The 27,918-nt window shown below is 52.1% G+C and overlaps 4 protein-coding genes across 9 annotated transcripts in view; 2 read left to right on the top strand and 2 right to left on the bottom strand.

Annotated features, from left to right (window-relative positions):
* The window catches only part of MICALL1 (MICAL like 1), a 28,787-nt gene extending 19,808 nt beyond the window's left edge, over nucleotides 1-8,979 (top strand). For 2 of the 3 annotated variants that reach the window (XM_084751545.1, XM_084751543.1), the window contains exons 9-16: nucleotides 944-1,350; nucleotides 4,167-4,301; nucleotides 4,726-4,852; nucleotides 4,962-5,052; nucleotides 5,203-5,276; nucleotides 7,033-7,147; nucleotides 7,336-7,382; nucleotides 8,140-8,979. In XM_084751545.1, the coding sequence (XP_084607671.1) occupies nucleotides 944-1,350; nucleotides 4,167-4,301; nucleotides 4,726-4,852; nucleotides 4,962-5,052; nucleotides 5,203-5,276; nucleotides 7,033-7,147; nucleotides 7,336-7,382; nucleotides 8,140-8,261 (1,118 nt within the window). In that variant the 3' untranslated portion in view covers nucleotides 8,262-8,979. The remainder of the gene's footprint in view (nucleotides 1-943; nucleotides 1,351-4,166; nucleotides 4,302-4,725; nucleotides 4,853-4,961; nucleotides 5,053-5,202; nucleotides 5,277-7,032; nucleotides 7,148-7,335; nucleotides 7,383-8,139) is intronic. The other variant, XM_084751544.1, reaches the window with a different exon arrangement.
* Nucleotides 1-27,918, bottom strand: part of LGALS2 (galectin 2) — a 346,473-nt gene that overhangs the window by 290,097 nt on the left and 28,458 nt on the right. The gene's annotated exons all lie outside the window — the stretch shown is intronic.
* Nucleotides 9,762-18,045, bottom strand: LOC311580213 (UPF0193 protein EVG1 homolog). 4 transcript variants are annotated; one of them, XM_084751578.1, is made up of 7 exons: nucleotides 17,907-18,045; nucleotides 17,626-17,737; nucleotides 15,646-15,708; nucleotides 11,799-11,981; nucleotides 11,149-11,339; nucleotides 10,898-11,079; nucleotides 9,762-10,778 (listed from the first exon to the last, which is right to left on the bottom strand). In XM_084751578.1, exons 2-7 carry the CDS (start codon nucleotides 17,726-17,728, stop codon nucleotides 10,499-10,501), a joined length of 1,002 nt encoding a protein of 333 aa, XP_084607704.1. In that variant the 5' UTR covers nucleotides 17,729-17,737; nucleotides 17,907-18,045; the 3' UTR covers nucleotides 9,762-10,498. The 4 variants fall into 4 exon arrangements, with proteins under 4 accessions (XP_084607704.1, XP_084607703.1, XP_084607706.1 ...); XM_084751580.1 differs by having other exon boundaries at nucleotides 10,573-10,778; nucleotides 10,898-10,998; nucleotides 11,211-11,339; nucleotides 17,907-18,043; XM_084751577.1 differs by lacking the exons at nucleotides 15,646-15,708; nucleotides 17,626-17,737; nucleotides 17,907-18,045 and having other exon boundaries at nucleotides 11,799-13,788.
* Nucleotides 18,059-27,713, top strand: POLR2F (RNA polymerase II, I and III subunit F). Its single transcript, XM_084751581.1, has 5 exons — nucleotides 18,059-18,195; nucleotides 21,103-21,172; nucleotides 22,777-22,907; nucleotides 27,276-27,347; nucleotides 27,544-27,713. The coding sequence occupies exons 1-5, from the start codon at nucleotides 18,176-18,178 to the stop codon at nucleotides 27,632-27,634; spliced, it is 384 nt and encodes a 127-aa protein (XP_084607707.1). The 5' UTR covers nucleotides 18,059-18,175; the 3' UTR covers nucleotides 27,635-27,713.

Here is a 27,918-nt window from a genome sequence, read left to right as displayed (position 1 = left end):
TCTGGCTTTAGTCTCCTCATGTGTGAGATGGGGGTTAGCCCTAGGTAGCTTGTCTTTCCTTTCCTGGTGGTCTCTTCACCCCCAGCACACTGTATATTTTAGCTTTACCTCTGATTTGTCTTAAGCTCTTGGTTTCCTTCCCAGCCCTGTGCTGTGGCTGCCTCTTCAATCTCAGTGGGACCAGTCGCCTCCTAGGAGCAAATACAGGCAAATGGGTGGTCTAAGCCCTGGGTCTCTTTGATGCGTGGTTTTGGGGTGATGGGTCATATGATCTCTGAAACTGGACAAAGTTGGATTCAAGGCTGACCCTAGCTAGGGAGAATCCTTTCCTGAGCCCATGGCCTTGTCCAGGATGGATGTGGAAGCATGGTCCATGTCATCTGCAGGAAGGAAAAGCCGTGCTGGCAGTGGCTGGCCTGGCGTAGGCTATAGCAAGTACTGTCCCCACTTCTGCTGTTGCCTTCCTTCCGGTCTGTGCTTCAGAGACTGAGACCATCCTTACTCTCCTGCCTTCCCTGTCCTAGAGTCCCCACCTGCCCCAGCAGCTTGCCTTTGTGCAGGCTTGGGTATAGGAGGATCACGGGGCAGGTGGGGAAGTGGAGGCTCCTATCTTGGCAGATAAGAGGTTAAGGCAGAGGCAGGTGGTTCTCTGAGTTTGAGGCCAGCCTCGTCTACAAAGAATCCAGAATAGCCAGGGCCACATATAGATGTACCACATGGTGGCACACTAGAGCATCAGGGGGTACAAGGTGGGGTCTGACGGTCCAGTGCCTTTGTGACATAGGTCCTGGCATGGGTTTGGCGTTCTCTGGCCTCTTGTTCATCCAGATTGGGGAGAAGCCTGGTGTCCAGGCCTACCCCCAGCTCTGGGAGCAGGGTGTGTTGGGTCAGGGACGGAAGTCCTGTCAACCACTTGATATTGCCGATCTGCTCCTTTGGACAGCTCTCCACGCCTCCCGCCTGTCACACTCAGAGCCTCCTTCAGCCACGCCGTCACCAGCCCTTAGCGTGGAGAGCCTGTCGTCCGAGAGCTCCCACCATACCACCAATGTAGAATCTATGGAGCCACCCGCTGTACCCAAGAGCTCCTCGGATCCTGCTGTGCATGCGCCCAGTGCCCCTGCCACGCCTGGGAACTCTGTCACTCCGTCAGCCAACTCTTCCCTGTCTTCTTCTGGGGAGCTGGGGCAGCCTAGTGGTGAACAGGTACCACAGGCCAGAGCCAGGGCCAGCCCAGGTACCCAGGCCACCAAGCCCTGCAGTGGTGCTACTCCGACCCCGTTCTTGTTGGCTGGAGACCGGAGCCCTGCACCTTCCGCGGGGAGCTCGTCCCCACAGCTGCAGATCAAGGTGAGTGCTCTACGGGGGGGGGGCCAAAAGCGGCCTTCCTTCTAGCCAGTGGGTGTGTGTCTCGTCTTGGGGCAAGAATGCCTGCCCATCTTTTGGCTGCTTGAGTGGATATACTGTTGTTACCTGGGTGAGCTGCAGGTCTGTGGTGTGCCTCTCCATCCCTCTGTCTGACTGCTCTCCAGCGTGTTTACTGACACGGTGGGGATCTACTCACCTTTGACCCTTTACCCACACCTCACCTACCCTTCCACTCACTGCTTTCGTGGATGCCAGGCCTTGGGCATGTTGCTTTAGGAGCCTGTCCTTGCCTTCCAAGGGCGCCCAGTCTACACAGGGAGCCAGGCATAAGATTGTGCTGGAATGTAATGTGGGGTCAAGCCCAGATCGGAGAGATGGCTCTTTAACAAGAGACGACTCTTGCTGACTACCTCCTGTGTATGTGGGACATCTGGGCTCCCAAGGTCACACAGGCCTAGGGGTCTCTGTTCTTAAGAAACCCACTCTGGTCAGCAGGTTCTGAAATGACGCCCACATGTAGCCACAGCCACACTGGTTTGTAGGAGCCAAGGTTAGCACCCATCAGGCCCAAGGGCTCAGGATGTGCACATCCTCCTGGTTCCTCTTTTATGAGCACGGGGGTGGGGTGGGGTGGGGTGGGGTGTGCTGCTTATGGAGGAGGACACCAGGCCCAACCCTTGATGGACTCTGTCTCCTCTCAGAGGTACAGCAGGCATGAGGAGGGTCTGGCTGGGTCCCTATCTGGGCATCTGGCTTTTCACAGGTTCTGTAAATCTAGGCTCAATTGTTTCTTAGACACTGAGCTTGTCCAGTCTTAGGTGGACTGGCAGGGCACCTTAGGAGTGTGGCAGGGCACCATGTGTGAGGCAGCTGTCTTTGTAGCTTGACTTTGTTGTGCCAGCCTGCTTGTATGCCCCGCATTCGTGAGCCACTACCACTCACGTGCCTGTGCACTGTGCTATTCCTTGCTGCTGGGTGGCATTGGGAAGGCCTGATTCTGATAATAAGCTACTGGGTAGTGCCAAGTTTCCAGACTGTTCTGAAGAGCCTCTGGGTGTCTTTGTGGTGGCAGGTGGGGAGCTTCCAGCACCCTCCCTGGTGCATTATTTATATATCCCTGGGGGGTGGGGTAGAGGTGGGGGCTTGTCCGTGTGAGTGCAGTGCCTATGGGAGCCAGCAGAGGGTGTGTCAGGTCTCCTAAAGCTGGAGTTACAGATGTTAGTTGGCTGTCTGTGAAGTGGGCACTAGGACCCTGACTCTGGACTTCAGGAAGAGCAGTATGTGTTTTTAGCCATTAAACCTGCCAGGCCAGCTCCGTTGGCTGATCTAAGTATATCTGTGACTTAAAAAGCCTGGAAGGGCTCAGAGGCCTTGGGCTTTGCTGGACTCCCTTTGGGTGTTGATAAAGAGAGGGCAGAACCTTAGGGGTCGTCCCAAGGGACCCAGCCCCACCCTCCTCACCTCTGAGATTCAGAGGGAATGTCACAGGCAGTTAAAGCAGGAAATGGGGGTTACAGGTGACTCAGTCAGTCCCAGGCCTCCTGTGTCTACTACCTCAAGCCACCACACGCTGGTACCCTGCCGTGTCCAGCTCTAGTTTAGACACTTTTTCTGCTTCGGAGGATCCTTGTGCAGCTTGGAGCTTGACTGGATGAGGGCAGAGCGTGCCCCTCCCAGATGCTGGGAAGCTGAGGCCTCAGGCATGATGCTTGCTTCCCGTGAGCTGAGGGCACTGTTGGGAAGATGGAGCCCTGATCTCAGAGGGGCCAGGGTCTCTAGAGAGACAGAAAGATGCAGAGCCAGGGTCTGGGTGTGTCTGTGGTGGGCTGGGCAGCAGAGGGTAGGAGGGAAGAATTGCCTCTCTCTATCTGTTAGCTAGAGGGAGGTGGGATTCCTGCGTTTGGGCATCCTTGGCTAGGTGGGGAGCCGAGCCTTTCTGAGCCTTTGAGTCTCCACTAGAGAAAGTATGGCCACGAATGAAGGCTGTAACTGTGGTCAAGTACGGGGTCTTTGGTGGTGGAAGCTACTGGGTCCTTGGGCAGTGGGTGACCTAGCCACTCTGAATGTAGCTCAACTGTAAAGGGGCCTGCAGTAAACGAGGCTTTTGTATGCGTGTGGAACTAGGTCTAGAAGCCAAGGCTTTGCGCTTGTTTTTTTTTAACTTTATTCACCCAGGTGTGATAGTGCACGCCTTTAATACTAGCACTTGGGAGACAGAGGCAGGCTGATCTCTTGAGTTTGAGGCCAACCTGGTCTACAGAGGGAGTTCCAGGGTAGCCGGGGCTATGCAGAGAAACCCTGTCTCAACAACAACAAAAACCAAAACCTTTTATTCAGTTTTGTTTTTTGGACGATATCATACACGTTATTTTAACTCCCCACCCTCTAATCTGCTGCTCAGTCCTTTAGCCCCCACACCTAGCCTTCCCCCTACGCCCAGACAGGGTTTCACCATGTAACCCTGACTGTCCTAGAAATCACTGTGTAGACTAGGCTGGCCTTGAACTCACAGTGATCCGCTCCCAGATGCTGGCAATAAAGGGGTGCGCCACTACACCTGACTAAGACCTTTTCACTCAGCCGTGCCCTTGAGCAGACAGGTGTGTAAGGTGTGAGACCGACTCTGGGGAAGCGCTGTGGCCATGGTACCATTTGCCGAATGAGAGTAGAAAGCCGGGACATGGAGGTTCTGTTCTTGCCTGGGCCTACTGCTCCTGCCCACTTGCGTCCTGCCTACTTTGCATATTCCTGTGTCATCGGACTTCTCATCCTTAACTGTTTGTCCTCACTACCTCCAGTCTTCCTGCAAGGAGAATCCTTTCAACCGGAAGGCGTCTCCCTCCGCATCTCCAACTGTAAGGAAGGCCACCAAAGGAGCCAAGCCCATGCGGCCACCTGCCCCAGGACATGGCTTTCCACTCATCAAACGCAAGGTGCCAGCAGAGAGACCAAGGCTCAGCACCCTCCCCTCAGCAGCCTTAGGCCTGGGACCTGTGGGTGGCCCTACTGGAAGACTGAACTTAGCCCAGGGGTCCTGTGTAGCCGGGAGCAGTAGGAGGGCAGCGAGTGAGTGTGGGAGTGTGGGAGTGCTTCTCAGAAGGGGGCCCCAGCGGTGTCTGTAACCTGTTACATTAGCTCACTGCCCCAGGAGGAACCCCTCCTGACAGGGAAGGGAGAGGCTTTCCTCAGGAGCAGGAACTTGGACCTCTCATGGAGGAGTCTGTCAGAGCTTGATATGGAGGGTTCCTGGCCGTCACCACTCTGCCCCGTTTGCCACCTATGCTGCTTTCTTGTCATGCTCCTGTGAGGTGAAGGGGAAGCCACTGCTCATTAGGTGACCAGAATATTCCCGGGCAGGTCCAGGCTGACCAGTACATCCCTGAGGAGGACATCTACGGTGAGATGGACACTATTGAGCGCCAGCTGGATGCCCTGGAACACCGTGGGGTTCTGCTGGAGGAGAAGTTGCGTGGTGGAGCAAATGGTGCGGGAGCTGCATAGAGGAACTGAGGGCCGTAGGTTGGTGGGAGCCCCTGGGAGTGCTGAGCTGGGAGGGATACTGGCTCTGGCCTCAGTGGGGATCTGGCTTCCAGAGGGCAGCGAGGACGACATGCTGGTGGACTGGTTCAAGCTCATTCACGAGAAGCATCTCCTTGTGCGGCGCGAGTCGGAGCTCATCTACGTGTGAGTCCTCATGGCCCCGGCTGCTCTGCGCGGGGGGGTGGGGGTGGGGGGCCATGGAGACCTGGGAACTCGGGCCCTCTGCCATGACAGCCGTGTGAGCAGGTGGGCCCTTAGCAGAAGTGTTCACTGCCTTGTCCTCCCACCCGTTAGCTTCAAGCAGCAGAACCTGGAGCAGCGCCAGGCTGATGTGGAATATGAACTCCGGTGCCTTCTCAACAAGCCGGGTGAGCTCGGGCCACAGGGGCCTGTCTTCAAAACTGAGAAATCGGTCTAGGGAGGTGGCTCGGCTGTACGTGTGCTGGAACTCGCTCTGTAGATCAGGCCGGCCTCAAATCCATAGAGATCCGCCTGCCACTGCCTCCTAAGTGCTGGGATTAAATGGATGCGCGACCACTGCCCGGCCACCAAGTTTGATCCTTCGAACCCTTGTATTTGTTGAATCTGGGTGTGATGGGGACCTCAAGTAGCCTGAGGGTTGAGGGCTAAGTTGGGGATGGAGGAGAAGTGCCTGCCCTGCCTTGGCTGTGGCTGTGGCACGCACTGATCCATAGCTGCTAGTAGAGACACCGAAGGACCAGGGCTCTGACCTCTTTCCTATGTTGTGGCATCATCCAGGCACGGGTGACGGGCCATCGGTCCCATTTCACAGTGGAGGTTATAGAGAAGTGGGCCCAGTGGCTGGGGTTTCCTCATTTGTGTGGGAGCTGCTAGCTCTGTCTCTGCCCTGTGCCTGTCCTCAACACCGGCTCTCACCTTCTTTGTGACTGGAGTCTTGCCTCTCCATTGACTGGGAAACTTGGAAGGTTGGACTGGCTCCAAGTCACAGAATGTCCTAGGCTTCTTTGCCAACTGTGAGTCATTTCTAACACAGCAGGAGGCTGGGCGTGTGGCCACCACTAGGAGCCCTGAGTAACCAGAGTGGGTAAGAAACCAGCAGCTTTAAGGCTGTGACTGTACACTGTGTCCTAGTCAGCTTGCCCCTCACGCTGCTTTTGAATATGACGCTGGGTTTATGTGACTCTGAGGGACATGGGTCCATAGACACCATGAAAGGCCACCATGTAGGGGTCAGGCTGCCTGGGTTCAATCACTGGCCTTTCTTTGGGCAGTGCTAGCCAAAGGCTTGGTTCCAAAGCTTAACTTTCCCTACATGTAGCCTAGGAGCACAGCTTACGCAGGCTCCATCCAACATGTGAGCAGGGGCAGAGGAGGATTTCAACTTGGGGCGTGACTGTGAAGCCTTATGCTGTCCCCACGACTGTGCTGGGCCTCCTGCCCCTCAGTTTGGGCAAGGCGAGGTCCTAGGGAAAGAGGAAGTTCCTGGCAGCCCCAGGGTGTTTGTTTCTAGATGGATAGCACATGAAGAGTAAGTACCAGGTGTGGGCCTCCAGCCCTGGCGCCTGCAGATGGCGAGAGAAACCCAGACATAGCTGGGCCTCTGAGGGTGTTTCTGTGAGAGGGAAGAAGCTGGAGTGTGGCAGGTGTTAGCAACATCAGGGAGTCTCCTGGCTGGGCTCTACCCCCAGTTCCCTTCCTCCATGGCCTTGGGAACATGCTGCACTGTGTGATGTGGACCGTACGACTTCTAGACTCCAGGAGCTCCTTGTCATCTCCGCCCTTGTCACTCAAGCCAGTCCAATATTGCTTCCTGTAAGAAGCCACTGATAAATGTCTGTTTTGGAAGCCTTTGAGGAGTGCTGGCCTGCAGGGTGTACTTAAACTTTGTGTTTGGTGGGCAGGAAGCCGTTAAGCATTACTGGCCTACAGGGCGTCTCCTGAAGGGTATTTGGTGGCAACCAAGTGTCCTTGGTTTTTTCCTGAACCACCTTCATGTCCCTATGAGCTTGTGAGTCACGCTGTGGGCCTTCCTGCCCTCTCCCAGCATGGATGGCCTGCCATCTTCCCCAAAACTCGGGTGCTGGGTCCTGTCATTGTGAAGAAGGGGTTCCCGCCGTTCACCCTGGCTTTCTTCTCTGGCAGAAAAGGACTGGACAGAGGAGGATCGGGCGAGAGAGACGGTGCTGATGCAGGAACTCGTGACCCTCATCGAGCAGCGCAATGCCATTGTCAACTGTCTGGACGAGGACCGGCAGAGGTGCCATGCCTGGGACCCTATGGGGGGATTGGCTTTCTGGCAGAGCTTGGGAGAAAGTTAGCCCTGCCCTCACTGCCAGCTTGTCCTCATACTTGCCCAGTCCTGTGGCACCTTAGAGGCTGGAAGGGACTTACAGATGACCTGGTTCCTTCCTGCTGTGGGCGTTCAGCTTCTCTTTTCTACCCCAGGGAAGAAGAGGAAGACAAGATGTTGGAAGCTATGATCAGAAAGAAAGGTGAGGCTCATCCTGAGGAGGGGCGAATGCCTGTGAGCTCCATCCTGTGTTTGCAGCCTGCAGATGGATCTTGAGCAGGCCCCGTAGGCATGGTTGGTTGTAATGCAAACTCCTAGGGTCTGTTTTGTTGGGGAGCCACATGAAGTGAGGTAGGCCAGTCATAGCCACATGGCTGTGGCTCAGGCTGTGTGTGGGGGGTGGGGGTGAGGGAGCATAGCCAGGGGATTTCCTTATGTCCACAGGACTGTGATCCAGCAGGAGGCCTTGGCCCTGGCTCGTTTTGCCCTGAGTGGACTCTTCCCAGAGCCCTGTAGGCTGGCCTAGGGGTCGGGGGACCTAGAGCCTGTTCAGGACCAGAGTGCCTGCAGTGGCTCAAGGATGCTGCCCTGAGAGCTGTGGCTTGGAGTCTGACCTTGGTTCCATTTGTGGCTCACTGTGTTGCCTTGTGGCTGAGTCTGGAGCCAGACCGGCTTCTAGTCCCAGCTCCGGCACATGAGCTGGGTGACTGGGCCAGTTCCTTTAGCCCTCACCTCATTTCTCTTTGTGATGGCGGCTCTTCTCAGTGTGGGCTGAGGGTTACAGAGCGGACTGCATAGAGCAGCAGCCTGAGAGCTCAGCGGGAGAGAGGAGACTGGGCATAGTGTCATGACCGGAGTCCTTGGTGGTTGCATACCTGCTCAGAGACATTGCCGCTGCCCCACCCTGCCCTCGGTGCTCCCCTCCCTCCCTGGTTGAGTGTCTGTCTTCTTTGCTCTAGGGTTCCAAAGAGAGGCTGAATCCGAGGGTAAGAAGAAGGGCAAGTTCAAGACCATGAAGGTGCTGAAGCTGCTGGGAAACAAGCGTGACACCAAGAGCAAGGCCCCTGGGGACAAGAGCTGACAGCAAAGCAAGCCGACTTCCTTTCTTCTCCAGAGCAGCACTCTGCTGCCCTCCGAGCTGCCAAGGGGCACAATGACCTTGGGAGGGAGTCTCTAGGTGAGCTTTGCCCTCCTTGGTGGTCTCCAGCTGGTCTGGGCTAAAGGTTTTTTCCCCCCTCTTCCCTGTGTCCCAGACAGCTGTGACTTAGCCCTGCCCACTTGGATTCTGACTCCAGATGCTGTGACATGCCCAGGGGCAAGCAGGGATGCAGGCTCCTGGCTGAGGTAGTGGCTCTCCTTGTTCCTCTGAACCAGGCCAGATGGGGTCTTCGCTGTCAGTCCTGTCCAGAGCAGGGCCTGGCCTAGGGCTTGTTGAGCAGGTCAGCAGCAACACTGCTGCCTAGCTTCTCCTAGCCCAGAGCCTCAGCCCCTACCTTCCTGTCTAGCACAGGTGCCCTGGAAGCTCACGTCCCCTCACTCAGGAGCTCTATTTATGAAGTCTCAAGTCTGGCCCCCCAGTGAGTGCTGTGTTATGTCAGGGGAATAGGCTCATGGCAAGTCCTGAGTCCTCTGCTCCCCCCAGGCTGAGGAATCCCTTCCCTCACCTCCCGGGCTCTGTGGAAAGCCTACACAGGGACCCAGTGGCAGTGCTGTGGGTAGGATTCAGGCTTTCTGCCCACTTCACGCCCGGGGGATGGGTCCATTCCTTTTTGAGGTCAGTACAGCATGTCTTTTCTGTTCTTTCCGAGGACTGCTGCCCACTCACTACTAGGTGGCTCTGGGAGAAGAGTGATGGGGTACCTTTTCTGTCCCCTGGGAAATGTGCCAGGCAGCTTATGGTCCGAGCACTGTCATTGCTCTTGGGAACTTCAGTCCCCTCCCTCTGTGCATCCTGGGAAGGAACGCACTGTACCTCAATTGCCACTGCCCTTCAGCCTTGAGTATGGCCACCTCTGTGCCCTCTTCCCTGTCGGAGCTGTCCACTAAGTTGGGAACTTGACCGCCACTGCCTCCCCTTGGGCAGGGTTCCCTTCCTGTTTGGGAAGACGTGATTGTCACTCCCACGTAGGCATTTGTTGTCTCCAAATGCACTTGAAGACCTGGAGCCAGGGCTGCCACCTCAGAGGTCTTTCAGAGGGGCCCTGTGACCTAGCTGCTGTAGCCCAAGAGAGGGCTCTGCCAGGCTGTCTCAGAGCCTGGGAAAGTTCAGTGTCTCAATGGAGTGGCTGTGTCAGCAGAGGGCACCTGTGTCCTGGGACCAGGGTTGCCAGATCTTGCCTGGTTTTTTTAGAAGAAACCCAGAATCCAGTTCTCGTACAGGCAAGATTTGTAAATGCTGACTTCAAATTTGAGTTTGTCACAGTGGGCTACGCTTGTCCCAGGCTTTTCAGTGTGCAAGGTGGAGGGCATGTTCCTACTGACCGCTCTCTTGTCTGCTGGCGGCTGCACAGTAAGCATGTTTATTCTGTGGCAAGAACACACAGGTCATGTGTTCTGTTAGGATTATGGGGCTTCCAGCCGGTGTAGGAACAGGGAAATGACACACTGCTGGTGAAGGCCAGGCTGGCCAGTGTCGGCAGCCTGAAGGAAGGACACTGATGTGCAGTCAATCAGCCGGGGACCAGGTGGGGACCAGGGCTGCTTTCCTTGTCAGTTGTCCCTTGAGTGGAACTGTGGCACCTGCCAGGCCCTTTCACTGTGGATCTCTCCGTTTATGTTTCTTCCCTTAGTCTCTGTTTGGGGACAGCCCTGAAGGTGACCTTTAGCCCTGAGTGGCCTTCTCTGCAGTAACTGCTTGGATGGAGGGTCTTGGCAAACTTGAGTTTTCACACCGTAGTCCTGAATGTTAGCAGTGGCTGCAGGCTGCTCAGGAACCTTGTGTCCCCTTTGCCCTGGAAATCTGCGAACAGCAGTTAGAACCCATCTGTGTGAGACGGCTTCTGGTTCTGCACAAATAAGCAACTGCCTTGTGGGAAACAAGGTGGCACATGTCATGACCCAGTTAAATGTGTTTATTGGCCAGTTAATCATTGTGGTTAAACATTTGCCCAAGGATACAAGAAGGCAAAATGGAGATCTCAAGATACAGGAGGGAAAGAATCGTGTTCACTCTCAGGGTCAGAAAAGCCAAGGACAGAGCACCTGGAGGCCATCTGTGGCAGGAGGAGAGACAGAGAGGAGGGTGCCCTTGGGGTGCACAGCCAAGCTGGTGAGCCTGGGCGTCTCTGGTATGTCTGGGGCTTTTCCCTAGAGAAAGTTTCAACTCCCTGGCTGTGACAGTAGCTCAGAGGCACCAGTGAGGCCTCTGCATCCTTGAGCAGTGTCTAGGACACTGTCTTGTGCCCCAGGACAGTGCCATATCATGATCTGGCATGGCCCCTGTGGGTGGGCAGGCCTGGAGACGACACTTCTTGGCAGAGTGAAGAGCTTTGGCGGTCTTGCTGGGCAGGCCGGCCCTCGTCGTGGGCTAAGTGGTGGCAAGGGCCTTCTCCAGTACCTCACTCCTCCTGCGGTCAATGTCCTCCATTTCCCGTAGTTTCTGTAAAGAGCCACCGGGAAGAGCTGCTGTCATGGCAGGATGAGATGCTTGCTAACTATCCTAGGACAGGTTGGGGACCCCTCCTATTGGACTACTCTTTGGCTTGGGTGGGCTCCGACCTGGGAGATTTCAGCCAGGATGATTCCTCGGTATTGCTTGCCCTGTCCCAGAGTCTCCATGGCAGCCAAGAATTCCTTCCTGTCTTGGATTTCCTGCACCACTGCACAGAGGGGGAAGGACCATCAGTGCCCAGGGCAGTGGGAGTGCATGGAGTCTGAGGGAGAGTAGGGGAGGGGAAGGTCTGTATCAACACACACACACACACACACACACACACACACACACACACACACACACACCACTGGCTCACATTCTTCAAACCAGACACACACACACACACACACACACACACACACACACACACTGGCTCACATTCTTCAAACCGGTCTAGCTCAGGAGCTGGGTCCTCTTGCCGCACACTGGGAGCCTTTTTCCGTTCCTCTGTGTCTTTCCCAGTGGCAAAGATATTTTGGAGTCTTCGTTTTTCCTTCTCCAGATCTCCTGTGGGGTCCAGAAGTGGTCTCCTTAAGGTGCAGAGCAGGCCCTGTTCCTGTGTTTCTATAGGCTGGGCACACTGCAGGGTGTCTGGGTTGTGAGGGGGGAGTTTCTGCAGTCCCAGCACTTCCCCTGGCTGTTCCTGAGCAGGACGCTCAGCAGGCTAGCATTTGAAACAACCAAGAGTGGCCTGTGGCCGCCTGCGGCCTGCGTGGAGGAAACTGTGGGGATTCTAGGGCGACTGGGCCAAAAGCAATGTTAGAGGCTCGGAGGAGGGGCTCCGGGGTGTAGGCACAAGTGCAGAGGAGATGGGCTTGAGGGAGCAGGAGGACAGGCAGCTGACAGCCACGTGTCCCTCTGAGGTTGGGAAAACTGCTTTCCTCCTCCGCAACCTTGAGTGGTGCTGTCTGTCCCAGGCTGCTATGATCCCAGACAACAGAAGAGAGCCCCAAGCCCACCACTTACTGGTGGCCCGAGGCTTGAATTGCTCACGGCTGTATGCTCCATTGGCTTGACACATGCTGGCAGGCCGGAGGTGAGAGTGGGCAGCCAGGATGGGAGGCAGGTAGATGGCTGTGGTCGACTTCTTGGGAGGAGAGCCCCTCTGGCTGGATGTCGGGTTGCACTGCAGAGGCAGAGGGGCCCCCCCTGGCAACAGAAAGGTCAAAAAGGAGCACCTGTTCAGCTTTCTTTTCAAAGAAAAATGGTGGCTGCCAGTGAGAAGCCAAACAGTGTGGACAGTCTCCAGGCGCCTCGGAGCCTCTCCTTTGCAAGCTGTAGTAATGATGAGGTGGTCGCTCTTTGTTCTGGATGCTTCTACAACACATCCAAGGATGTTTGGTTTGCTATGTACACGTACGGTTCTTAAACACTGGATCATATCATATGGTCAATAACAGACCCTTTTTACTTACCAATGTGTCACAGCCAACTGTCCACAAAAACACACTTATAGCCAGGTGTGGTGGCGCACGCCTTGAATCCCAGCACTCAGGGAGGCAGAGGTTGGGAGATCTTTGTAAGTTTGAGGCCAGCCTGGACAGCCAAGGCTACACAGAGAAGCCCTGTCTCAAAAAACAAAACAAAACAAAAATTTACATGTAATTTATTTTTTATAGCTATGTACTAGTTATTAGAATGATTGCGTTATTTATTCAGCTAGTCTAGTTCTGGACATTCAGGTTGTCTCTGGGTTTTTTGTTTCTTTTTTGTTGTTTGGATTTTTACTACTTCGGACAATGCTGCAATAAACATTCTTATACACTGAGGCTTCAGCGTGGTGCTTTCTTTCTTTTTTAAAAGATGTAATGTGTTCTACCTGTATATACACCTGCAGGGTGGAAGAAGGCATCAGCTCACATAAATGGTTGTGAGCCACCATGTGATTGCTGGAAATTGAACTCAGGACCTCCAGAGGAACAGTCAGTGCCCTTTACCTCTGAACCCTCGAACCATCTCTCTGGCCTGTTTCTTGTTTTGTTTTGTTTTTTTAGTGCGTGTGTGTGCGCGCGTGTATGTGTGTGTGTGTGTATGTACAGATTTGCACAACCTATGGAGATCAGTTCACTCCGCCCACGTGCTTTGCAGGGATTGAGCTCAGGTTGTTAACCTTGTAGCAAGTCCTGGGCAGTGGTGGCACAACCTGTAATCCCAGCACTCGGGAGGCAGAGGCAGGCTGATCTCTCTGAGTTCAAGGCCAGCCTGGTCTACAAAGTGAGCAGGACAGTCAAGGCTATACAAAAACAAAAACCAAACAAAAAACCAAAACTTGGTAGCAAGTGCCTTTCTCTGTTTAACCATCTCGCCAGCCAGTGTTGTTTTTTTTTGTTTTTTGTTTTTCTTTTGTTTAAGGCTGGGTCTCTATGCAGGCTGACCACCCACCTCCCTGTGGAGCTGAAGACGACTTTCAACTTTTGATCCTCCTGCCTCTTATGTTCCAAGTGCGTGGGTTACAGCTACCTGTGTGCCACCACACCTGGGCTGTGTGGTACTGGGGATGCAGTCGAGGGCTTTGTACGTAAGAGGCTAGGGCTTTTGTATTTTAACAGATGGTTTCAGTGAGAATAGTAAAGAGCAGTGAGCCAGCGCTGCAGTTATATTCAGGAAGAATTTTCCAGCTAGAGGCAAGAACAGTGAAGGTGCTGAGGTGGTGTGTGTCCAGCACCTCTTATGTGGGTAAAGGTTAGAGATCAGAACTTCTAGAAGCTTCTGGAAAGATGATCTTATTCTGCAAGGTGGGAAGCCATTGATGGGTTTGGGGAGGACTTGCTCTTTTTGGCTGCTATTGAAAGTCTCATTCATGGCCAAGGTTAGGGCAAGGACAGCAGCTATTCAGATGACTTGCAGCATTGGTGGGGACCTGGCTGGGGTGGTGGCAGAGGAGACAAGTGATGAGGGTCAGGATGTAGCTTACAGGACTGTTGACAGGATTCTGCGGTCTCTGGGCAGGGGTGGGTGGGCAGGTGGGGACACATTAAGGAAGATCAAGGATGACTGAAGTCTCTGTTCTGCGAGCTTGCAAGGATGACTCAGCCATTGGCTCTTACCTGCCTTCCCCTTCCCAGACCTGAGAAGATGCCATTTTTCTTAGTAATACCATGCCTCAGGTCTACCTCTTCTGCTCAGCGGAAGAATTAGGGGCTTTCAGGTGAAGGAGGGGGGTTTGCTGCTTGAACCAAACTCAAAAACAGTGTAGGGTTTTTGGCTTGCTGGTTTGTTTTTGGTTTGGTATGTTTGGTCTTTTGAGGCTGGGTTTCTCTGACAACAGTAGGTCTTAGTTAAGGAGAGGTAGAGAGTGAATTCCCAGGCAACTCATGAAGTTTTTTTTTTTTTTTTTTTTTTTTTTTTAAAGATGTGTAGCCTTGACTGTCCTGGACTTACTTTGTAGACCATACTGGCCTTGAACTCACAGCGATCCGCCTGCCTCTGCCTCCCGAGGGCTGGGATTAAAGGTATGGGCCACCCCGCCCGGCCCTTGCCATGAAGCTTTGAGGGAGATTTTGGTTTTATTTTCTGTGTTTGCTTGCATATATGGATGTACACCATGTGTGTGTATATATGGATGTACACCATGTGTGTGCATATATGGATGTACACCATGTGTGTGTATATATGGATGTACACCATGTGTGTGCATATATGGATGTACACTATGTGTGTGCTTGGTGGCCACAGGCAGATCCCTGAGTTTGAGGCCAGCTTAGTCTAATGTGCAAGTTCCAGGACTAGATAGAGACACCCTGTCTGGAAAAACAAAACTTCACCGAGTGGTGGTGGTGCACACCTTTAATCTCAGCACTTGGGAGGCAGAGGCAGGTGGATCCCTGTGAGTTCGAGGCCAGCCTGGTCTACAGTGCGAGTCTTGGACAGCCAAGACTACACAGAGAAACCGTGTCTCAAAAAACAAAAAAAGAAAAAGAAAAACACAACTTACTTTATTTTTAGTTATATGTCTGTATGCATCATATACATAGGTAGACACACACACACACACACACACACACACACACACACACACACACACACACATGCCTGCATGTCTGGAACATGAGTGCAGTGCCCACTGAGGCCACGTGGGATGGCTGTGGAGCTGGAGCTGCAGTTGACTGTGAGTCACCACCCATGAGAGCTGAGAACTGAACTCAGGTCCTCTACCTGCTCTTAACCACTAAACCATCTCTCCAGCCTGGGTCACTCTCCCCAGCCCTTTTGTTGCTTTTGGCTTTCTGTTGTTGTTGTTGAAACAAGGTTTCACTGCCCTGGCTGTCCTTGAACTCATTCTGTAGACCAGCCTGGCCTCAAACTCAGAGATCCGCCTCCCTCTGCCTCCAGAGTGATGGGATTAAAGGCGTGCAGCACTGCCCCAGCTGCCCAACTCTTTTTTTTTTTTACCAGGACAAGATCTCACTTGGAACTTGCTGTATAAGCCAGGCTGCCATTGAACTTTTGGTGATCCTCCTACCTCTGTCCCCTGAGAGTTGGGGTTAGAGGTGTGTATCATCATGTCTGGCTTCATCTCTGTCTTTTAAAATGAACTCTTCCTTCATATAGAGGAGCATTCAACATCTGCTGCCAGTGGGGGCGCACGCCTTTAATATCAGCACTTGGGAGGCAGAGGCAGGCAGATCGCTGTGAGTTCCAGGCCAGCGTGGTCTACAGAGTGAGTTCCAGACAGCCCAGGCTACACAGAGAAACCTGTCTCAAAAACCCAAGATAAAATAAAATAAAATAAAATAAAATAAAATAAAATAAAATAAAATAAATGTATCCTTGGTTCCCCTGTGCAGAAAGTCTCTAGAGTGACTGCCCTTACTTTTCATGGTGTCCATGAGGTGGCGTTGCTGGAAGTTAGTCAGGTTGGACTCCTTCATCATCACTGCAAAATAATGCAACTGTGTGAGGCCTCCTGAGCTACAGCAGACATCTCACCCGCATCTCGCCCTGTAGCGCTGCCTCCCCCGTTTTTCACTAAGCACTCCTGTCCTTCTGTCCTACTAAAGGTTTTTTTCCCCTAGAGCACATATCTCTTGAGGTTTTCTTTATTAATTCATTTAGTCATTCATTCATTTATTTATTTAAAAAAGGTCTCATTATACAGCCTCACTATCCTGAAATGTGGCATGCAGATCAGGCGGTCCTCAAATTCAGAGATCCACCCACCTCTTCCACAGAGTGCTGGAATTAAAGATATGATCCTTTATATGACTTTTTTTCTTAAGATTTTATGTTCGTGTGTGTGTGTGTGTGTGTGTGTGTGTGTGTGTGTGTGTGTGCGCGCGCGCGTGCATGCGTGCGCGCCTGAATGTATTTGGGTGCCTGTGGAGGCCTGAAAAAGGCACTGAGTCCCAGGAAACTAGAGTTATAGGTTGTTTGGAGACAAGGGACATGGTTGTAGGGAACTGAACTTGGGCCTTCCAGACTAGCAGCAAGCGCTCTTCACTTCTGAGTTCTCTCTCCAGCCCTTATTTTGTTTTATTTTAAAGACAGGGTCTTAGGATATTATCCAGGCTAGCCATTTTTGGGCTCAGGCAATTCTTCCAAGTAGCAACCTTGCACACCACTGTATCTGCCTAAAACACACACACACACACACACACACACACACACACACACACAGATGCTGGGGACTGAACTCAAGTGTTCTTGAGGAGAAGTACATGTTTCTAACCACTGAGTCATCTCTTCAACTGTAACTCTTTCCCTCCCTCCCTCCCTCCCTCCCTCCCTCCCTCCCTCCCTCTCTCTCTCTCTCTCTCTCTCTCTCTCTCTCTCCCCTTCTCTCTTGTCTGTGGTACGGACTGAAAGCCCGGCTTCCTGTGTACCTATTATATATTCTATCGCTGAGCTACACCCCAACTCTGTAATTTTTCTTTGTCGATTTTTCTTTTTTAATTTTCTTTTTATTTTTTCTTTGTCGATTTTTCTTGTTAACCTCCTGTACTATTAGCATTCCGAGAGCAAGAATTGTCTTTTGCAAACCTCCCCGCCCCCAACACTTTATTCCTAGCACCTAGAACAATATCCAAATCATATAGTAGGCTTTTAGTTGTTGAATGGATGAGTGCACACACGTTCATTTTTGTAGCAGTCTGGAGTCACAGTTCTGAGCAGAGAAGGCACTTTCTCTGCCTGGTGGCATTCAACATTTAGAAGGTGATAGCTGGGAAACTGAACACCTATCAGGCTATATTGTGCTAAGCCCAGTAAAGGGAATTGAATTTGGTACTGCGAGGGTCCTATTGTGGTGTGGGGGGGAGACAGGCTTCATAGAAAGTGCAATGTGGGGGCTGGAGAGATGGCTCAGAGGTTAAGGGCACTGACTGCTCCTCCAGAGGTCCTGAGTTCAATTCCCAGCAACCATATGGTGGCTCACAGCCATCTGACACCTAGTGCCCTCTTCTGGCCGGCAGGTGTACATGCAGGTAGAGCACTGGATACATAATAATAAATAAATAAATCTTAAGAAAAAAGTACAATGTAAGCCGGGCGTGGTGGCGCACGCCTTTAATCCCAGCACTCGAGAGGCAGAGGCAGGTGGATCGCTGTGAGTTCGAGGCCAGACTCTACAAAGTGAGTCCAGGAGAGCCAAGGCTATACAGAGAAATCCTGTTTCGAAAAACAAAACAAAACAAAACCAAAAAAAAAAAAAAAAAAGTGCAATGTAGATGATGAGCTAACCGCTCCAAAATTCTCCATCCTTTCGCCTTTGATCCTGGTCCCGAATCTTTCTGAATCCCACGCTCTTAAGAGAAAACAGCACCATTCCTGTCGTTGGGTCCTCTAATGCACTGACCTCTGAGGAGCTCACAGGTTCCCGGGGTGTAAGCGGCCTGCTTACGGCAGCGCTGGAACCCGGTTCCTTTGGTCACTGAGTCCACCCTCTCCTTTGAAGCCATGGGAGGGCCCTAGGAGGGAGAGAAGCAATGACCAGCCCCAGGCTCGCATCGCAGCCCCGACCTCTCATCGCGAGCACCCTGGGAATGTGAGAAGCTGGTGCCCGACCAGTACTCGGCTCCGGACAGTGCAGAGACCACAGTCCCCATCGTGACGGTCCAGGGAGAGAGAAGCGCTCACCCTAAGCAGTGACCCGGGAGTGCGACGCCTTTCTTATGGAAATCTTCAGGGGAGCCAGAATGTCAGCGCCCACACAAGCGTACCTGGTTACCATGGTAACTTCAAGCACACACCCACACATGCGCATTAGCTTCTCGCTGGCGACTGCTTCCCGGAAGTGATTGCTCCTGGGTCACAGCGCAGGCGCAGGCTACGCGTAGTGCTGTTGGAGTTTCACGCGCGCGGTTTGCTGCTTTGCGCTCCGGACCGGCCAGTGCGGCGAAGGCATCATGTCAGACAACGAGGACAAGTGAGCGCGGGCCCCATAGGGGAGGGGAGGAGGTCGTAGTGCGAGCTGAGCTCTTGGAGCACAGGCTAGCCCAGGTCTGTGGGGCGAAGTCTTTAGAACTTCCTGCCTCGCGGAGCAATGGGAGCAGGTGTAGCCTCTACCCTCCGACGGCCCCCTTTCTGGAAGGGAATGCCGGTGGTGTCGCGTGTGTAGTCTTGGAAGTAGGGAGGAAAAAGCAATCCGAAGAATGGCCTGGAAGGCTGAAAGCAGGCGCGGCCTTGGATAGTAGCAGAGATGGGCAGAAGTGAGACTGAACTGTGGAGAACGCAAAGTTTTGTGGTGTTTGAGGCAAGGTCTCACTCTGAAACCCAGGCTGGCTTAGGTTAAGACTGCCTCTGAATTAGCCACAGTGCTCTGCTTCAGCCTCCCAAGTGTTGGTGTATCTGGCATGAGCCACCAGACCCGGCTGGATTATGTGTGCGCGTGCCACCATGCCTGACCTTTTCTTTTTTAAGATTTATTTATTATGCCGGGTGTAGTGGCGCACACGCCTTTGATCCTAGCACTCGGGAGGCAGAGGCAGGCAGATGTCTGTGAGTTCGAGGCCAGCCTGGTCTACAAAGTGAGTTCAGGACAGCCAAGGCTACACAGAGAAACCCTGTCTTGAAGAACCAAAAGAAAAAAAAAAGAAAGAAAAGATTTATTATGTATACAGTATTCTGCCTGCATGTACACCTACTTGCCAGAAGAGGGCACTAGATCTCATTATAGACTTATAAATGGTTATGAGCCACCATGTGGTTGTTGGGACTTGAACTCAGGACCTCTGGAAGAGCAGCCAGCACTCTTAACCGCTGAGCCATCTCTCCAGCCTCCTATGGACATATTTTTATTTAATTTATTTGGCGACCAAATCTTATAGTATGCCAGGTGGTTCGAACTTAGAGATCCCTCTACCCCTGCCTTCCAAATGATGAGAGTAAAGCGTTAGCCACCATGCCTGGCTTATGGCATACAGGCACACACATATGAGAGAAAGACGAGGTCTCAACTATGTGGCCCTGGCTTTCCTGGAACTCACTATGTAGGCCAGGCTAGCCTCAAACTCATAGAAATCCACCGGCTTCTACCTCCGAAACACAGGGATTTATAGATAGAGCCAAAAGGATTTCCTGCTGGGCTGCATGTGTTAGGTCAAAAGGGAAGAAAAACTGTGGAGTCCTAATATAGAGATATCAGTCAGAACTCAAGAGGCTGGGTGTGGAGGCTCACACCTGTCATCCCAGCACTTGGGAGGCTGAGGCAGGAGGATGTCAGTCTGTGCTACATGGCGAGTTTCAGGCCAGCATGAGTTACATAGTGTACAGAGTGAGACTGTCTCGCAGACAAACCAAATACAGGCACAAATACAATAAAAGCAGAGGTAGGAGTGTCAACCAGGGCAGTGAGTGCCAGCAGAGATGGCTGGTGAGTGACTAGGGAAAAGAGTAGAGCCCAGAAAAGGCTGAAAAACAGCCCCACTCCCCTACCCGCAGAGCGGGAAACAGGGAGGAGCCCGGTTGCTGGCCGATAAAGGAAGCATGAGAGTTGGAAGGGTATAGCAAGGTAACGTCAGCGAAAGCCGGTTGCCCGCCTGTGATCCCAGCACATGGGAGGCAGAGGCAGAAGGATCTCTATGAGTTCGAGCCCAGCCTGGTCGTCTGCAGGGCACATTCTAAGACAGCTAGGGCTACACAGAGAAACTGTGTCTTGGGGGGGAAAAAGATAATCAGTGAACAGGAGCAGGGTGGCTTTGCAGCTTGGGGGTGAACGTCTATGGAGGTGAGACTATGACATCAGGAAAAGGAGGTCAGAGACAGTGAGTTTGGGCAGCTCCTTCACACGTCTTCACCATAGGAGGCTGATGAGGTGGACCAGTGGCGGAGATGTTCGCTGTACAAGCCTGACCACCCAGGTTTGATCTTGGAGTCCCGGGAAGGAGGAAAGAGCAGGAGAGGTTGTCCCAGTGGTATATGTGGGCCTGCACGCACACACACATCGCGCATACATAAATAGTAAATAAAATTATTTTTATTTTGGCCATAAGGATGACAATTCACCTTGGCCTTACTTCCCCCACCATAAGGGAGCATGGAATTAGGCCGTAGCAGGAGGGGAAAGAACTATTCTTCCTTTTTAAAGAGGGGGTAGGTGTAATGTGCTGGTGCTGAGAATTGAAATGACAGGGGGATCTATCTCATGCATGCTGTGTAGACACTCTGCTCCTGAGTTACACCTCCATCCCTGAAGTAAACACTTGTGGTTTTTTTTGGGGGGGGGGGTTGGGGGAGGTTGTGTTTGTTCTTGAGACAGACTCTCACTGTGTAGCCCAGGCTGGGCTCAGACTCCAGATTTTCTTAGGTCACTCTCCAAATGCTAGGAGTACAGGAGTGTACCTTCACACTGACCAATTTACGTTTTTCTCCTTACGATAGGGCTAAAACTGTGTTTATGGCAGAGGGATGGCTCAGTGACTATCAGCACGTGCTGACAGTCCAGGGAACGGAAACTTAGTTCCCAGCACCATGTGGAACAGCTCCAGCTTCAGAGGACTTCACACCCTCTGATGGCTTCCATAGGCACTTGCATGCTCATGTGTACACTCACATTTACGCACTTAAACACATAGATAAAATAAACCTTTAAAAAAAAACACCAAATTCCCAGACCAGACTTGTGCATGTTCACATACTGACTGAAGTAGTTCATAGAAAGAGAAACAGTGGTGAACGAACCCTGGACAAATTTGGGGACATATGGGACAAGATTGGAGGCATAAAGTGACACCAGAATTTCATTCCTTCATTGAGATTTCCCTGTCCCTCGTACGTCACAGCGGAGCCGGCGAGCTGTGTCTCTGGCTCTAACTACCAGTTTCTTCCGGTTTAGTTTTGATGGCGATGACTTTGATGATGTGGAGGAGGACGAAGGACTAGATGACTTGGAAAATGCCGAGGAGGTCAGTAGCCAGCCAGCCTCAGCCTTCTGCACTGCCACCTAGATGCCACCTAGATGGTGGCACGGGAGGTGGTTACCAAAGATTTCGCTGTCCTGTTTCCAGGAACGTGTCTCCCACAGAATCACTCTTGGCCTTTGTCTAAGTGTCACCTCAACTAGATCTTGGGATTATTGTGTCTTAATATGTTTGTTTTGTTGTTGTTGTTGTTTGTTTCTTTTTGAGACTTGTTCTCAGTTTATAGCCTTGAATTTACTACTGAAGCCAGGTTGGCCTATAGCTCACAGAAATCAGCCTTTCTCTGCTACCTGAGTGCTAGGATTAAAGGGATGGGCACAGGTAGAAGTAATTCTGGTCCGTTTTATTTACTACTGTATCCCAAACACTTATAATACTGTTTGACATGTAGTATGCACTCAGCAAACAATTACTTTTTATTTAACAATTTTTTGTGTGTGCTGTGCACATGTGTTGCATGTCTGTGTGCACTTAACTATTTTTTTCTTCTCCTCTTCCTTTTTTCTTTTCTTTTTTTAAAAAATTTTTTTGTTTGTGGGTTTTCTTTGTTTTTTTGCTTGTTTGGTTGTTTTTGTTTTTTTAGACAAAGTCTCTCTGTGAAGCCTTGCCTGTCCTGGACTCCCTGTGTAGACCAGGCTGGCTTCGGACTCACAGCGATCTGCCTGCCTCTGCCTCCCGAGTGCTGGGATTAAATTAAAGACATGTGCCGCCACCACCACCAGATGTCCACCTAATTTTTCGAGATATCATCTCTGCCCTTGGGGCTCACTGCTTCAGCTAGGCTGTCAGCCAGCCCCAGAAATCCTTCAGTGTGGGCAGCAAGCGCTTTACTTTCTGAGACAAAGCCTGACCCTTAACTCTTGGTTTCAGAATCGTGTAAACTGTCATCACAGGCTGCGCCTTCCTGGCAGCCGCCATTGCTCTGTGCCTGCTTTTTTCTCTAGGTGGCTCTGCTACCCGAAGCTCTTTGCTTTGTAGCTCAGCATTTGTGGTAGTGTTTGGCCAGAGAGTGATAACTAGTGTGTGTGTGCGTGTGTGTGTGTGTGGTGTGCGTGTGGTGTGTGCGTGTGGTGTGTGTGTGTGTGTGTGTGTGGTGTGCGTGTGGTGTGTGCGTGTGGTGTGTGTGTGTGTGTGTGTGGTGTGCGTGTGGTGTGTGCGTGTGGTGTGTGTGTGTGTGTGTGTGTGTGTGTGTGGTGTGCGTGTGGTGTGTGCGTGTGGTGTGTGTGTGTGTGTGTGTGGTGTGGTGTGCGTGTGGTGTGTGTGTGTGTGTGTGTGTGGTGTGCATGTGGTGTGTGTTGGTGCTGAGCTTTGGCTTCAGGGGCTGCTCATCGCTTACAGGGCCAGCCTTTTGAGCAAGCAGCTGGCTCTAGAGTTGTGAATACAGTCTTCTTTACTGCTGGGTTGGAGATTTTGGTCAGGTTGGCTGACTCTTTAAGGGACCACAGTCCCTGTCGTGCCTGTTTGTGAGGATTAAGGATGGCATGGGGTGCTAGTGGGTAGTCGCACAGTCCATGACGTCAGAACATGCTGGTGGTGATGGCACGTGTCATTGTCATCATCTTTCTGCCTCTCTGTTTCTTGGTATCCAGGAGGGACAGGAGAATGTTGAGATTCTCCCATCTGGTGAGCGACCGCAGGCCAACCAGAAGCGCATCACCACTCCTTACATGACCAAGTATGAGCGCGCTCGAGTGCTGGGCACCCGGGCTCTCCAGATCGCGTAAGTGTCGCCCCTCTGCTGTCTTCTCTGTCAGCTCGGCCACAGTGAGCCCACGCTGGTATGGCAGGCATTGTGCTGGGTTTTATGGCGCCTGTGATGTACTGTAATCTCGAAGGAGGCAGTTAGTGGAACTCTGCTGAGAAACTGCTCGGCTTCTCACATGCTGGATGGGAAATGGTGGCTGCCGCAGGATAGACTAGGGAGACTAGAGAAAGCAAACCACAGTGGATGGAGTGTTCTGCCACAGGGTGTGGGGGGCCTGCCTGTGTGCTGGGGAGGCACAGTGCTGTGTGCATCCCCTCCTACAGGTGTACACAGGCCTGGCTTAGGGTGACTGCCGTGTCTGCCTTGCTAGAGGGTTTTTTATGTGTGGGCAAGGTTGTCCTCAGTCATTCCGTAGCTATGTACCTTCCTCCAGCACGCTTGTACTTGTGCCTCCTTTGAGTAAAGCTGGAGCCACCTGCAGGGGACATGGTCCTGTCAGCCTGGACTCTGTTGTGGCCCTCACTGGCTCCAAGTGCCCATTTAGATTAACTAATTAAAAAACTGGCGCACGCCTTTAATCCCAGTACTTGGGAGGCAGAGGTAGGTGGATCGCTGTAAGTTCGAGGCCAGCCTGGTCTACAAAGTGAGTCCAGGACAGTCAAGGCTACACAGAGAAACCCTGTCTCAAAATAAAATAAAATAAAATAAAAATAAAAAAAATAAAAAAAATTCCAGGTCAGCCTTGGCTACACAGTAACACACCAACTCAAAACAATAACAAAATCCTCCACAGAGCACCTACCCAAACAAATGGAGAACAAAGCTCCCCACTCTCACCCCCAAAGACTAGGCACATCTTAGGTGCTCAGGGGCCAGTCTAAGGCTCACAGGTAGGACAGGGATGGCAATAGGCAGGACATTTTCAGTTGGCTGAGTGTTCTGGAAGGCATGGCCCTGTGGCAGGGCTCCTTCATAGTCTGTTCAGATCCAGCAGTGCTCACCACTGCGGTGTGGTGCTGACCTGAGAGGATGCACAGGAGAATGAAGATGTCACCCCCCTCAACCCCCAGCTCCCCAGGTGTCTTCTGATGAGAGCTGGACCAGCATACAGAGAGCCTGAAGTCAAGGCAGCTGTGGCTCGCTGTGAGTTCAAGGCCAGCCTGGTCTACAAAGTGAGTCTAGGCCAGCCAGAACTTCACAGAGAGACCCAGTCTCAAAAAATCAAACAAACAAACCAAAACAACAGAAAAAAAACAAAGGGGACGGAAAGGCAGGCAGCTGCAGGGAGAGGCTAGAACCCAGAGACAGATGAAGGGCAGTGGATTTGCTTGTATTCCTGGTGCTGAAAACTGTGGGCGGGTGCAGCTTAGTGGTCAGCAAAGACGTTGCCTTAGCTGGTACACGTGCCTGCCACCAGTCCCGAGTGCAGGAGCTCATGTGATGGAAGGAGAGAACTGACCCTTCTGTGCCATGGTGTGCTTGTGAATGCACACACACAGACTGGACCGCACGAGATAGAGTCTGAGGAAGTGGATCATAGGTTAAGGGTGCTTGTTGCTCGTCTCAGGGACCCAGCACCCTCTTCTGGCCTCCATGGACACACGGGGACACACACACACACACACACACACACACACACACACACACACACGGCATAGCTACATAAACACAAAAGCATGCAAGTGAAAATAAAAGTAAAATTTCCCCCCAGAGCTGAGGACCGAACCCAGGGCCTTGTACTTGCTAGGCAGGCGCTCTACCACTGAGCTAAATCCCCAACCCCAAAAGTAAATTTTTAACTCTTCACACACAAAATAAATACATTTTTGTTTTAAAGGGATGGAGAGGCATTAAGGGTACATACTGTTCTTTAGGGCAACTGAGTCATAGCAACCTTTAACTTCAGCCCCAGGTGATCAGACACATCTGACCTCCATGGACACCTCCACTCCTGCACATACCCCAACACAGACACATGAATACAAATACTTTTTTTTTTTTAAACTTGAGAAATAGAATTAGTAAAAGATGTCAGTAGACCCTATAGGGACAGGTTCAAATTGACATGTGTCTGATGAGCCACTGGAGCATTCATAGGACATGAGGCATCCAGACAACCCCAGTGTAAGCCAATCCAACGGGGGCTCCGACCTAGTCCAGACATTAGTGCTGCTTCCCCTGAGGCATCCCATGCCCACTGTGCACTCAGCACTAGGCCTTGCCTCTGCTTAGGTGCCCATTGAAGTGCCTTCTTGGATAGCTCTTGGTTGGGTTCAGCCTGTTGCGTTAGCACCACCTGGTGGCAGATGTTGCGCACATCTTCCTAACTGGGTGGATGGCATGTTTATTGGTAGCCGCTGGCAGCACAAGAGTCACTCCAAAGCACTTGCCCGTTTGTGGGGCACTGATGAACAGATGCCCTTCCCTTGCTCCTGTTGTGTCTGGAGAGAGAGAATGGGCCGAGGCCGATCAGGGTTGCATACAGCAGGCATTTATTTTGTTTTCTTGGTGTTAGGGACTAAACCCAGGGCCTTACATGTTCTATTCCTGTACTACAACCCAGTTTTGTGGACATTTTGTTATTCAGGAAAGGCATTTGGTTTTTGCCCTTGGGAAAATTTCAGGCTTTTAGGAGTAGCAGAGACCAGAATATTTAGTCATAAACTGGTAAGTGTTCCCCTCGGGCTGCTTGCTCCCCAAAGTCACTGGACAGCTCTGAGGGTTCTCAGACCCCTTCGTGGCTGGAGAGACAGATCAGCAATTAACAGCACTTGGTGCTCTTGCCAGGTTTGATTCGCACCATTTCACCGTGCGCACGGTGGCTCATAGCCACCTGTCCCCCCAGTTCCAAGTATCAGTGGCCTCACAGGTGTGGGCCTACATGCAAGCGAAGCACCCATACACATAAAATAATTAAAACCTTAAAAGAGAAGTCTGTCCTGATGGTCTGGAGAAGGAAGGCATGGACCCTTGTAGTGGACCACGTGTGGTCCCGGGCCACTAGACACTTTGGTCCTCGGTGCAGTGCCTTCGATGCCAAGAAAGGCATATATAAACTCACCGGGGGCACTGAAGATGGTGATTTTCTGCGTGGGGACATCTGAACCTCTCTCAGGTGTGTGGAGAGAAGGAAAAATGATCCACAGTTTGTTCAGGTACCTGAGCTGTGATAGAAAATCTGAGACCGGGTTCCTGGCTTAGTTAGTTCCTCGCAGTTCTGAAGGTTCAAGAACAGCCTCAAGCTGTATTATAACATGGCAGAGAGTCACATGATGGGACCGAGCAACTCTTCTGGCTTGGATTTCTCTTCCTTTTCTTATAAAGCCACTTAGGGGCTGGAGAGTGGCTCAGTGGTTAAGAGCACTGGCGGCTCTTCTAAAGGACCTGGGCTTAATTCCCAGCACCCACACAACTGTCTATAATCCCAGTTCTAGTGGATCTGACACCCTCACACAGACACACATGGAGTCAGAACACCAATGTACATAAAATACATACATACATACATACATACATACATACATACATACATACATACTTTTTTTTAAAGCCACTTAGGCCATCGTGGTGGTCGTGCCATCATGACTTCCCCAGGGCTCCTCTTCTCCCAGTACTGTCATCATCTTAATTTGTGGGAAACTTAAGAACCATAACCCAAGCCTTTAATCCCACCACTCAGGAGGCAGAGGCAGGTGGATCACTGTGAGTTTGAGGCCAGCCTGGTCTACAAAGCGAGTCCAGTACAGCCAAGGCTACACAGAGAGACCCTGTCTCAGCAAACAAACAAACAAACAAAACCACAACACGGGCAGACATACAAGTTTGTTATGGCTTGAATGAAGGGGCTAGGCTGGAGAGTGTGACCCTCCCGGGTGTTGCTGTGAGGGGCTTGTGGTTTGGATTGGGGCGGTAAGAATGAAGGAAGGGCCTCTCTGATGAGCGTTACATTTAGATCACTTGGGTATGCTACATGGGACACATAGCACAGTGGTTAGGAACAGATCTTGGCTCTGCCACTCCACCTGCATGACCTTGGCAGGTTACCCAGTTTCTTCACTAGTAAAATGAATGTCAAAGTAGGACTCCCTCACGTGAAGTAGACAATGTAAAGGCAGATAACAGTGAGTGGCATGTCCTCATGTCCCCAGTGAGGCAGCAAATGTCTTCTTCATTTGTAAATGAGGCTGTTGGGATAGGAGAGAAATTCAGCGACTTGTCCTTGGAGGCCCAGTTCAAATCCAGTCTGCTGGCCTTCGGTCTACTCAGGGCAGCTCCTTGTAGACTACTGCCCCACACCTGCCTGCCCAGGTGACCTTGCTAGCTGAGGATCAGGACACCAGATCTGCCTTGTGAGCCTTGTCTGCAACCCCTCTGTCCCTGCAGGATGTGTGCCCCGGTGATGGTGGAGCTGGAAGGGGAGACAGACCCTTTGCTCATCGCCATGAAGGAGCTCAAGTAAGACAGTGCTTCCTGCTCCAGAGCCTGGCAGGCCTCTGTCTGGCCTCTGTCTGGGGAAGTTGGTGTTTGATCTTGTAGATCTTTGGCTCCTTTGTCGACCCCGTGGGAGGCGTTGGTGTGACACGTGCTTCTACCTGTTCTGTGCAGCAGAGCCAGGGCGCCAACCTCATGTCCCATGCCTTCTCCCCAACAGGGCCCGAAAGATCCCCATCATCATCCGCCGTTACCTGCCCGATGGAAGCTATGAAGACTGGGGCGTGGACGAGCTCATCATCACTGACTGAGCGGAGCGATGGGACTGCCTGGGCGCCGTTTCTCTGCCCGTTTTATACATGTAAATAATAAACTTCACCCTTCCCACCCCCTCTGCCCCTAACGTCTGCAGTGCCGCCACCTGCTGCTTCCTTGTCTCTGCACTGCTGCAGGGAGCAGGCTCACAGCGAGGTGGCCCTGTGACTGCCAGCTCTTTCTAAAGCACCAGGGCCCTTGGCCCCGTGGGTCCTCCCCATCCCTCCTTCTGTCTCCCCATGAACCAGAGCAAAAGCTGCTGCAGGGGAGACACCTCAGC

This window comes from Acomys minous, assembly GCF_964271855.1.
Source record: "Acomys minous genome assembly, chromosome: 12".
NCBI lineage: Eukaryota > Metazoa > Chordata > Mammalia > Rodentia > Muridae > Acomys > Acomys minous.
The sequence above is the reverse complement of the archived record's forward strand: the minus strand, read 5'-3'. Positions and strand labels throughout refer to the sequence as shown.

What these genes read in the sequence shown, in the direction of transcription:
- LOC311580213 (XM_084751577.1), bottom strand. Translation starts at nt 12,213, where the DNA reads ATGATCCAGTGTTTAAGAACCGTACGTGTACATAGCAAACCAAACATC. An exon ending in GTGTGTCTGGTTTGAAGAAT is followed by an intron (nt 11,080 to 11,148) that starts GTGAGCCAGTGG and finishes GTGTTGATACAG; the next exon opens with ACCTTCCCCTCCCCTACTCT. An exon ending in TCCTGGCTGAAATCTCCCAG is followed by an intron (nt 10,779 to 10,897) that starts GTCGGAGCCCAC and finishes GGCTCTTTACAG; the next exon opens with AAACTACGGGAAATGGAGGA.
- POLR2F (XM_084751581.1), top strand. Translation starts at nt 18,176, where the DNA reads ATGTCAGACAACGAGGACAA. An exon ending in ATGTCAGACAACGAGGACAA is followed by an intron (nt 18,196 to 21,102) that starts GTGAGCGCGGGC and finishes CTTCCGGTTTAG; the next exon opens with TTTTGATGGCGATGACTTTG. An exon ending in ACCCGGGCTCTCCAGATCGC is followed by an intron (nt 22,908 to 27,275) that starts GTAAGTGTCGCC and finishes CTGTCCCTGCAG; the next exon opens with GATGTGTGCCCCGGTGATGG.